This window comes from Buceros rhinoceros, unplaced genomic scaffold (assembly GCF_000710305.1).
Source record: "Buceros rhinoceros silvestris isolate BGI_N320 unplaced genomic scaffold, ASM71030v1 scaffold35359, whole genome shotgun sequence".
In the NCBI taxonomy this organism is placed as follows: Eukaryota; Metazoa; Chordata; class Aves; order Bucerotiformes; family Bucerotidae; genus Buceros; species Buceros rhinoceros.
This window is the reverse complement of record NW_010432704.1, coordinates 7,561-19,015: the sequence shown is the minus strand read 5'-3', so window position 1 is coordinate 19,015 and position 11,455 is coordinate 7,561. Positions and strand designations below refer to the sequence as shown.

Below are 11,455 nucleotides of genomic sequence, written 5' to 3'. Positions count from 1 at the left end.
GAATACTGAACTTTGTGGCTGCTTTAACCTCTGCTGTAAAAAAAAAAAAGGTGTTTACTGGGGGCGTTTGTGAAGAACTTCTCCAGAGCACAAACTAGCTTGGGCTGTATTTGAGGTCTTCGAAAAATTGCGGTGAAGAAGGCTGGATTCATTCTGTGTGTGCTTTGGTGGAGAGGTGAGAACCAGTCAATGCCTCGTAAATACTTCTAATGGAAGAGATAAGAAACTTAGATCAAGTTTCTGGGAAGTGCATTAGTGAATTCTTTTCAGTCCAATTATGATGATGCTTGGTTTATTCCTTTTTTTAAATTCTCAGAAGTTATATAAAATTAATTTTTCATGGGAGGAATCAGGATTCTTACACAATTTCAAGTAATTACTGAGTGTAACAGCCTTTTTATAAGATTTTCAACAAATCTGTAGCTTTTTTCAGATTTTGCTTTAAAAAAGGTTCTTTTTGATTACAGCTGGTATCAGAGGAATGAATTTCCAAATGAATATAAGCACCGTAACTCCTTTCGTACAGAACGTAGGTGAGTAAATGGAAATAGCTATTGAGTGCAGGTTTTGGGATTATTCCCTGCCTTCCAGCCCCTTCACGACAAGGCGTTTGAGACAAGCAGCACAGGTTTTATTCTAAATGTAGTGGCTGGTTTTACTTTCTCTGGCCTGTTCTCAAGAAGGATCTGTATTTTACTGAGTGGTTCTTTTGCTTTGTCCTAGTGATCTTGATGCCATTTTCTGGTATAGGATGAGCTGATTTTTTAATGAAACCCCATAACTTGAGTTCCGAACCTAATGCTGAAAGAGGGTTAGTTTTTAGAGGTGAGGCAGCATGTTCCAGCTCTGTCACATTTTGCTTAGCCTTCCTTTAGAGTTGATTTTAACGCTGCTGACCAGTCATTTCTGGTTAATCTACTAAAAATACTTGTTTGGTATTGGAAAGAATAATATAAACTGAGAATATTTAGATCAGGTTGGGTGGAGCTCTGGGAAACCTGCTCTAGTTGAAGATGTTCCTGCTCACTGCAGGGCGCTTGAGCTCGAAGAGCTTTGGTGGTCCCTTCCAACCCAAGGCATTTGATGATTCTGTGATAGCAGCATTTCACACTTCAGCAAGAGATAGGATAGGGTGAGTGCTTATCATCAATGCTCTTAAAAAGGAAAGTTAACCAGCTATGTCAAACCTGGGTGCTGCTGGTCTCTTTCCAATGTTCATCTTGTCATGTGTCTGTACTTGACTTGAAGTATCTAGTGCTCTTCAGAATGAGGACTTCTCAAGCAGACCTTGTCAGACACATCTGTTGTCCTAGTTTGTCTGCAGCAAGATCATAACCAGCTTTTGCTTCTTAAAATACTTGCTCATTGGCATCGTAATCTTAAATAGTAGAATGAATATGCAGGGTGTTTCTTGAGGCAGGGAAAGCGGAACAGAGGTGAGGGAGAGCACCTTTGGCTAACTTTTGCCTCCTTGGCACGGTTTCTGTACCAGTCACTTGTGGAAAACATTACTGGGTGTACTGTACCCATGGTGCATTGTCTGTTGGCAAGTGCTGTCTGTAGTGGCCTTCACTGAAGGAATAAAAGAGCAATATTAATGTTGAGTGCCTCCCCGCATTTGAAAGAAGCAGAATGACGGACTAAAGATTCATGGCTATCTTCAGGAAAGTAGAGGCTAAGGCTGACGTTTGGCAGGTGGGGTTGGGGAAGTTGTTCACACAACGAAATGAGTATTCGAAGATCTCAAATGTTTCAGTAAGGTCTATATGTGTGTATATATATATAAAAAAAACCCAAACAAACCTACTGTTTGTCTTTTTTACCTATGAATATTAGGATGTTGGTCTTTACTTTTCATTTAACCCTTCTATTAGAAGATATTTCTAGTGAATAATAGTCTTCTCTCTCTTTTTTAACTTATGTTTTTTGTGCAGGAGGCCCTGAAGTGGCAGCCTCTCTCATCTTAGGGACATTTTTCATCAGTTTATTCCTGATTCTGTCTGTTGCTTCTTTCTTCTACCTCAAACGTGCCAATAAACTTCCTAATGTTTTCTACAGAAGAAACAAAGGTAAACTACCTGTGATTGTCTAGTTAACCTCTAAAGCTTTGGCCTTTGCTCAGTTTCTGAATTTAAAACCTTTCACATTTCTTCATGTCAGTGACTCTGTTTTCTGAGCCTGCTTAGGTGCATATCATACAGGATAACCCAGCTCCTGGCTTTTTTGTAGCTTTCAAAGATTTGCCAGAGTACAACACTTGACATTAGTTGTCACCGAATATTATTATCTGGTTTCAAAATAGGGGGAAAAAAGAAATCCATCTGTGCTTTTTGCACATAGGGCATTTTATAGAACTTAATAATACTTGTTTATTTCTGTACACAAAATGCCCGATGTTTATAAAGCCTTACAAAAAGCAGTTGTTTATCCTTGGTTTAGTGAGAAGGGAGCTGTAATGCTAAAGGGCAAGGTACTTAACCACAGATGTGTCAGCAGCAGGAGAAAGGGGATGGAATTTGAGGTTCCTCATTACTGCACTGCTCACTTGACTGTGTTTGCCCTCTGAATGCAGGATTTACTGGGGCTTGGAGGGACTAGCTGCGTGATTATCTCTTTTAAAGCAAACACCCCTTAGCTTTTCTTTCAATAATGAAACAGATTCTTGATTCTTGCCATTCCTGTTACTGGGCAATGAAGCCATGGAACTGAAATGCAGTGACCTGACTTCAAGTCAAAGTGATTCCAGAACAGCTGGGGAAAGAACACCTGGGAAGTGCTTAGCCATAGGGCACCAAGACTTTGTGTAGGCATCTGGCCCCTTCTGATGCTTCAGTTTCTGTGAAGTTGTTCTGTGTCCAGATTTTACTGCTCTTCAGTTTCTGGGAGGTGGTGAATACGTGGCAGGTGATGTCTCCATTTTGCCCAGTGTTGTGCATGAGGCTGCTCTATGACTCTCTCTCACTCTTTCTGTGCAGTCACTTTGAATGATTCCTGCAACAACCTCTAGCAGAACATTTTCTGTGTTAGAGCTCCTTCTGTTGAGAGAAAGCTGCTCCCTGGCTAGGGCTGCTGAACAGACAGACCTCCCGTTCTTTTCAGAACGCTAATATCCTGACCACAATGGCCATGTGGAAACCTGTAGGTTGCTTTTGCATGTCTTTCAAGTGTCTTCAGCTGGTCTGGCCTCCACATCTTGTACTGGTAGTTCGCTGTGGTCCAGCAGGCAAAAGCATTGATGCCCTCCTTTGAAGAAGGAGCACTGGGAACATCCTCTGGCTTGTTATTATGTTAGCTTTTATTCTGTCTGGATGATGATTATTGTGTGGCCAATAAAGGCAGCGACCCCTTGCACGGAAGGGTTGCATCTTCCACTGCTCAGTTGTTTTCTGTTGGTACCGCCTTGTTCTGGTATGTGCCTCAAAGTGCCATTTTTTCCTACTGAAGCTTCTTCACATTAAAGAAACGCTGCTGTGGCTGCTTTCTCCAACGGCGAAATCAGTCATTCTAGGAGACCTTTTCAACCCTCTTTCTCTAATCTTAGAGTCCTACAGACAATGTATTCTGTGAATGGGATTTCAGAATGTTCTGATGTAGTCTGCGTGATAAAACTTTAACAGTAGAACTATTCTGTTGCATGCATGTGTCTAGAAAACGAGCGGTTTGAGCTTTCTACGTTAATGATGGTCAGTATCTCTCTTTCTCTTTTTAGCATCTGTTCTCCAGCCTAGTGAAACAGTAAGTAAATTCTGTCCTCCCCATAGGAACAAACAATCATGAGTAAACAACTGAGAGTTTTAACAGTTCACTAGGGAGCTGTTTAATCTGATATACGAAACACTGAAATAACAAGATGTTTGGGGGTTCTTTGTCCAAACTGGATAAAAGATGAATACTGGCCATGTGCATTCTGAGTTGCCTTCCCCAAGAAAGACTATGTACACAGTAAATACGACTGGAACCCTAAAATGTTCCTGTATTTTTTTAATGAATGACTGTGAAGACAAAAGATGCCTTGTTTGACGTGATGATTTTTCTGTTATGCAGGCATCCATGATACCTCCCCCAGCTTCTTCAGGTGAGGAACTGGTTTCTGGGGCACGCTGCTAGAAATAGGTTTCCTGTTGGCTTCCCTTTTATGCATCTCATTACTGAAAAGCAGGCAGCCTCTCAAAGAGGATACACTGAGAACTGGCAGCAAGTCCAAACGACTGCCTGTAAAGCCTGCTGCTGTAGAACTGTGGAATCTGCGAGGGGACAGAAACCCAATGGAATCTGTCTAGCAGACCTTTTCCATAGGATTTATTGCTTTAATTAATGTAGGCATACAGTATTGATGGAGTCCTTTGTGTTAAAGTAGATCTGTGACAGCTCCTAAAATAGTTCTTCGACTTCTCTATCCTCATAGAGAATTCTGACAAGTAGATGTGATATTTTTTGTAAGTGCTCAAAAATAAATTATTCAGTCTGGGAGCTATTTTCAGGCTCAGAATCTTCTTGATGATGCCAGGTTGGCTCATTTTCAGGCTTGCTGATTTGAAGCTTATCAACTTCTTGAACCAAGTAACCCAGACGCTTGGAATACACAGTGTATGTGGTGGGGGCGGTGTTTGGGGGTTGGCTCTGTTTAGAAAGGTGGATGTTTAATATGTGTGAAGCTTTCCAAGAACTTGTGGTGAATTAAAAGCCAAACAGACAAAATCTTCTCAAAACTTAAGAAATAATAGCCTTCTGAGCACAGCAGAATTTCTGGTCTCACTTCTCATGTATGCGTGGGCCTTTTTAATCAAAGTGATATAATTAAAATTTAATTTATTTAATACAGTCTTTAGCTTTTAAACATTTTTTTAGATGTATTCCAAACGTGGTCTGGGTCTGGTTGTTAAACTGACAGTCAGGGTTTACCTTGACATATAAATCTCTTTAAAGAGAAAGTACGTTTGGGTGGGGGCCAGGTAGAGCAAAATGGAAAACTACATGTTCTGTAACTACAAATAACAGAAATGCCAATTTGTAACGAGCCCCTTATTTATCGGGCCAATAGGAGCTTGTTTAAGAAGTTTGTTTCTGGACTTTTGCTATATCAGCTCTATGTAGGTTTTTTTATGTTCTGGGTTTGGGTTTTTTAAGGCCCAGAGTGACTTTGGTCACCCGGAGTTGTTGATGGCCTGTGGTGTTCTGAAGTAACGATAACTCAGCAGGTACTAACGGCGTTTCTGTGCCCCCTATTTCAGTTCGGAAGCCACGCTATGTCAGACGAGAGCGGTCACTGGTGACATCGGCATCTGCTGCTATGATCTCTTCTTCCGAAACCAGGATCAGCAATGTTTAGCCTTCATTCTTGACCGAGGACTCTGAGTGTACACAGCGTTGAAGAAACTGTTCTCTGAACCCACTGAAGCGCCAGGAAGACATCGCTCAAGCAGCTGACCCAAGTGGAAGCCACGTTGCTGTGTCAAAGTGTCTGTGCCAAATGCTACCAGAGAAGTGAACTTACACAAAGATGCTGATGGGAGGCTGCATCCAGCCTGGTGAACTGCTTCGGCATCTGGAAATGCACTATTCTGGCTCTGTGGTTTCTTTTGTCTCCTGCAGATGCTGTGTGTAAAATCTTGAATCTGCCTTTCTTTGGCACACTTTCAGTTTTGGCAAGTTCTTCTTGCTGTGTTGTGGTGTGTTCTGTGTCCCCAGTGCCGCAGCCAACGCAGAGCACTGGGATTACTCCAGGATGGGAACTTGTTCAAAGGACTCGCTAAGTGCCGCTGCTTTAACCTTGGAGGACAATATAACACTTCACATGCAGTATCCTTTTGAAGCAAAAAATGATGCCTCCTTGAGCACTGTCTTCAGCCCAGGACATAGCTGACTCTGTTTTTTAACTGTGAATATAGATCCACTGTCAAGATACTGTTGTTTGTGGTGGGTGCCTTTGAAGGCCATGGTCGGTGTGGGTCCAGTCCCAAGTGTGGGAGTGTGTTGGGAAGCTTTTCCAGTTGGCTTCAGCTCAGTCCTTGGACAAAGAGCCATTTGCTCTGGCTTTGTGACTGGTGGGCTGCTATGTCTGTCCTGCAAAAACTCTCTGCTACCTTCCTCCCCTCAACGCAGCAATTGAAGGGAAACCCAAATCCCCGTAGGGCAGCTGTGCCTCCTTAGACACGGCAGCAAGTATTCAGAGGAGCTGGAGAGGTTGGTGGTTTTCTCCTAATGCAATAAGGGGTTTCTTTGGTCAAGCCCTTCATTAACATGCCTGATATTTGCAGGCCAGCATCTTATGACAGAGCTCAACAAGCGTTGAGCCTCAATAGCCCCCACTCAGATGCTTGTTCTTGCCCACTGTATGCTAGCTGTGTGGCTGAGGAGTCACCGGATCAGGAGAGTAAAGTAGCTGGAAAATGGTGAAGGATAACCTAGCCAAAAAACATCAATTTTTTTTTTTCCTGGCGTGGGTGACTGGCCATGTGAGCACATCTATGGGTGTGATGGGCACACTGGTATGGACATAAGAGTGGGTGACTGGGAAAGAAGTGAAAAACCTGAGGTTGCTAAATTGGTCCAAGTGTCACTGTCACCATATGTGAAACTAAAACTATGCAGCTTGTGCGTTGCCACCCACCTGTGTTGCTGTTTCCTGTTTTGGTTTAGCTGGCACTCTGTTACGGGTCTGCGGGCCTAAAATAAAGTACTTGGAAGCTCTTCATCAGCATCCACTGGCATGAACATAACCTGGAACAGCCGGTTCGCTTTTTCAGGAAAATGTGAACGTAACTGTCTTGAGCTGACATGACACCCATATGGAGAGTCCAAACCTTACGATCCAGGTTCCCTTTTCTCTGCGGTTAACAGCTTAGTCAAAGCGAAAAGAGGAGAACTGGGATGGGAGGAGGTATATTTATCTGACTGAACAGACCTGCGTTTAGGTAAGTTTGAGTGCAGTCATGGTTACTTTTATCTCGCTACTTACAAGATAGTGAGATCTCTTGGAGCATCCAAACAAGGTGGAGCAAAGATTTGGGGTAAAGAACAAACCATCAAGAGGCTCCTGTGCTGAGAAAAGTAAAAAAGCCTGAGCTGCTGTTTGGAGAAACTTAAGGTTGTCTTTGTATCACTATGATAAATACCATTTTTGTTCTGCTGGACAAAACTAAAGACAGACAATGGCATGCTGAGACCCTTGAGCTCTCAAAATGAGCCGTGCTTCATAGTCCGTGTGCTCCAGGTTGAGGAGGTGGCAATTTTGTCCTGTCATTTTGATGTCCTTTAGTCTCTGCGCTGTGGCGATTTTCCCCAGGCAGACGCTGTATATCTGGAGTCGCAGCTTTTTCCTGACGGCCCAGGAAAAGGAGTAACTATGCAAATACTGCCCAGAAACTGCACTTTTGCAAGCAGGGAGTCTCTGCTCGCCCATCTGTCCCTGGCAGGGCATTCCCCTGTGGCTTAGTTGCTAATACAGTCTTTTTACACTTAAACTATCGAAGGACCGTTCCTGTCCCTGCTCTGTCTGAACCCTGTCTGTAACCCAAGTGCATATTGTAACTTAAAGTCGAGTGTCCAATGCTCTCCCTTCTGTGCAATCAAGTTTTTCTCAATGATAACATCTCTCTTCCCCCCCAGCAAACTCTTCATTCCAGCAGGTATTTTTATTTTTATCTTTCCGGAACTGTTCAGCTTTTGTTAGTGCTGTCTGACACAGTGGACTCCTGCTCTGAACAGTTTCTCATTTGTTTGCACTGTCAAATAGGTCATGTGGTGTTTTGGTTTCCATTTCCCTTCAAATTAATAATACAAACCTATATATTAAAAATTGGCTTTAATAAACCCTATTATTTAATGTATTTGTATATTTTTAAATTGTGCCAAAATAAACACATTTGAACTTTTTTTAATGACTGGAGGTCGTTCATGGGTTTCCTTTTCTAGCACAGAATGAAGGGGGCAAAATTAGCACCCAAAGTAGACCATTGTTTCAGCTCACATGTTGCAGGTGGAAGATTGTGACAATCATTTCTCAAAATTGTAAGTCTAAAGTGTTGTGTTTCACTGAAATCTGTTCCCCAGCCACTGGCAGGAAGAACGAAACAGAGACGGTACTGCCTACAGACAGTGAAGTGTTTTGCTGTAGGAAACAGCGTGAAGTTGGCTGATGACATGATGAAGCTTTTCAATGGCTTGGGTTGAGCCTGCCTTCCCCCAGGCTCTGATCAAAGCTGACAGAATCTGTTCTCGAGCTATCTCTGATGCTTTCTCTGCATTTTTGGGTTTTTTTTTCCTCTTCTCTCCCCTACCCCCATCAAAAGCTTCTTGGGAGCATTGCTTGGAAACACACCTGGGATTATGGGCACAAGCCTGTAAGTTGCTGACAGTAAGATTTGCAGGCTGAAAGCTGTGGAACTGCAGAAGAAGCTGAAGAGGAGTGGGAAAAAAAACTGGGTGGACAACTTAGGTGCTAATTGGGAAAAAGGAACAATACAGTTTTTGCTCTTGTGCCTCTACAGTTGCACAGGGTGTGATCTGAGCTACGTGGGCAGTTAGAGAGTAGCAGGCAAGAATACCTGAGCTGGTAGAAAAGCTGGAGTTTCTCTCCTCTGTTTGAGACTCTAGGTGACTGAGATTCAGCGGTGTGTGTGTGCTGCAAGCGCTGAGCGTAGAGGAGAGTGGAGCTGTGCCGAGCTAGTGCCTGCCATGGTGTGATAGTGACTTTGATGGAGAAAACACACACACGTGAGTTGGACCTGCTTGCACTCGGATTTAATTTGTCCCTGTAAGGTGCTTGATAGAACACACTCGAGGTGCAGGCACTATCTGGTCTGTGCTTGCCTTGCTCTTGCTCCCAACACCGCAAGGTTTGTGAAATGTCTAAAGGCTGCTTTGCATCTCTGTCATTTATTTTTAATGCTCCCTGGTGAGGAAAAAAAAAGCAGCGATATTGTGTTTATCATTTTAATAGCCTGGATGTATTTTTATTGCTGACTGATTGGAAGCAGCAGCACTCAGATAATTGCACTTCCTGTTTCAGAGCCTGGTGATTTATGTCCCCTAGTAAAGTGTTAAAAGCGTTTTAAAATGATAGTTTCAATAAGATGTGATGCAGCTCCGAGGTGTTTGCTCCGAATGATTGGATCTTTATTGTTCAGGTTGCTGCGCTCTCTAACAGGACTAACAGGGAAGGGGTCAGGTTTTAGATGTGTGCTGGTTTTGCAATGAGTTTGTTTATAAATAAGTCATCTGGTTTGTGGCAGTTTTACACCCATCAAATTGTGATGTTCTCTGCGGCTTCACGATCCCAGTCCCCAGAGGAATGCGGTTGTCTGGAGTGGAGTGCTCTACAATTATGGGTGAGACAGGGGTCCCAAGACCTGAAGAACTTCTATTGCCACGGAATTATTTTTAGCGCAACCTTATCTGATACGGGCAAGTTGACCCAGCCAGGTGCAAACAGTCCTTTGGCAGCTTTGCTGCTGCCTCGGTTGTAAGTTTGCAGGGTTTGGAAGCGTGCCTGTGCTTGTGTCCACCAGAGGCATGGGTTCTTCTGGGGTAGAGAACTCCCAGATCACTGTTGGTTTCTGTCCTGCTGGTGCAGAGTGCAGGCGGGTGCTCTCACACTTTTATGTCTCTGTCTGAGAGCGGTCCTGAGTCTTCATCTGGGAACACGGCACACACCGATGAAATGAAACCACTGGGAACCTTCTCCCCGTTCAGCAGAAGTCAAGCAGGCAGCAGGTACGATTGGTCCAGTGCTGTGCTTTGAGTCCAAGCAGCTGAGAACAAACGTGGCCACTGTGCTCTGCTCTCACCACGCCTTCAGTGATCAATTCCAGTGGTCAAGTAGCAGGACAAAACACAAAGAGCAGCAGTGGAGGTTACGCGTTTCTTAAACTGGCAGCTCACTTGGTGCGAGTTTATGGTCTGTCTCTTCACTAAGTGCCAGTTAAGGCAGGGGAGGATGAGCCTTTACTCAGGCCAGATAGTTAAATTTTCTGTTGCTGGAGTGATAAAGACAATTCTCTGGATGGAATCTGGTGTTAGCAGTCTGCAGTTTGGGATGAGATTAAACCTCCTGTCTTGGCTGTGACCATGCTCTGATTTTTGTCTGTGTTCCCTGAGCCCCACGGCTGATGCCACAAGGCAAGTACTAGTCTTTCTGGGGGTGTTTTTAAGTACTATTTACATGACCCTGACTTCATCAGACTCTTCTGAGTTTTGTAGTTGAGGGGTTTTTTTAGAGGGGGGTGTTTTGTGTTTGGTTTGGATGGGTTTGGTTTGGTGTTTTGGTTTTTTTTTTTTAACATGTCATCTTTAAGATCCCCAAGCAAGATGAACCAGAAAAACAGCTCTGGTTTTTCTTTTGAGTTTGCACAGGCTAATCTGAGACCTGAAGAGTTTGGAGTGTCCTGTGTGCAGATTTCCACAACATGGGTACGGAAGAAGAGCTTCCAGACTGTGGGACGTCCCCTGCTCCTAGTGAAGGCCGAGCAGAGGAGGGTGCTGGATGCTGAACATCCCATACCTGCCAAAGCACAGGCAGTCTGTGCGCTCCACGTCGTGTTCCCTGTTTGACGTGTGGCTTTTTCAGGGAGCGCAGTGGAGCTTTAGTGATCTGGTGGTGCGTGTGAAGGCTCTGCTCAGGGCTGTTCCTGCTCTGCAACCTGCCACGGAGCAAAGCAGACCCTGAGGATGACACCAAAACTGCTCGGGGTACTTGGCTTGTGCCTTCACGTCGTTCCCTGTGCCGTGGCGGGTTGTGGGTCTGAGGGTGGTGCTGGGCTGTTCAGCCTGACCTCATCCCTGCCGAGGGTGGCTGAGTCACCTGTGAGGCTGGGGAGTGGTGGGACATATCTTGGGAGGCTGCAAAGAGCAGGAGCAGAGAGTGAAGTAACTTGCCGGGGGCTGTGAAAGCACCTTTGTGCCCATTCCTTCAGCTGTGAGGCTGGTTTAGCCCGTCAGCTTCTGCCGTGTGGGTCCAGCCCTTGGCCTGGGCTTGCCCAGAGTGCACCCTTGGCTCTGGAGTGATCTGCAGCAGCTCCAGAGCTGGCGGTGGGGCGGCTGTGCAGTCCAGCCAGCCCCAGGCGCGGTGGGCAGCTCTGGTTTGTGGCACGCTCAGGTGCCCCTGTGCGTTTGCTCGAGGTCTGCCTGGGTGTGTTTAAGCCGCTGAAGCACAGCGAGGCTGCCTGCTGCTTCCAGGGAGCTCTGAAGCAGGTCCTGAACCCATCCAGACACAATGCGGTTGGGTTGGAGCACTTGCGCTATCCTTCCCTTCCCACCCGCACCTAAAAAACCAGCGGCAGAATTCAAACCCTCGTTCTTTTTGCACTGAGCTGGGCTTTTCGCACAACCTCCTGTGTTCTGTAGGGGGAGGGAGCGTGGAGAGAGCAGGGGAAAGGACATCAGTGAGTACTCTCCTCCAGTGTGTCGCTGAAGGGTGGCATGAAGCAAAATACGGCTGGGTGATGTCACTCTTCTG

At 45.0% G+C, this 11,455-nt stretch overlaps 1 protein-coding gene across 1 annotated transcript in view; it reads left to right on the top strand.

Annotated features, from left to right (window-relative positions):
* Positions 1–5,628, top strand: part of LOC104500251 (chromosome unknown open reading frame, human C1orf159) — a 9,557-nt gene extending 3,929 nt beyond the window's left edge. The window contains exons 5-9 of the mRNA XM_010143866.1: positions 468–533; positions 1,935–2,069; positions 3,710–3,735; positions 4,045–4,075; positions 5,232–5,628. Of these exons, the coding sequence (XP_010142168.1) occupies positions 468–533; positions 1,935–2,069; positions 3,710–3,735; positions 4,045–4,075; positions 5,232–5,329 (356 nt within the window). The 3' untranslated portion in view covers positions 5,330–5,628. The remainder of the gene's footprint in view (positions 1–467; positions 534–1,934; positions 2,070–3,709; positions 3,736–4,044; positions 4,076–5,231) is intronic.
* Positions 5,629–11,455: the final 5,827 nt, after the last annotated feature.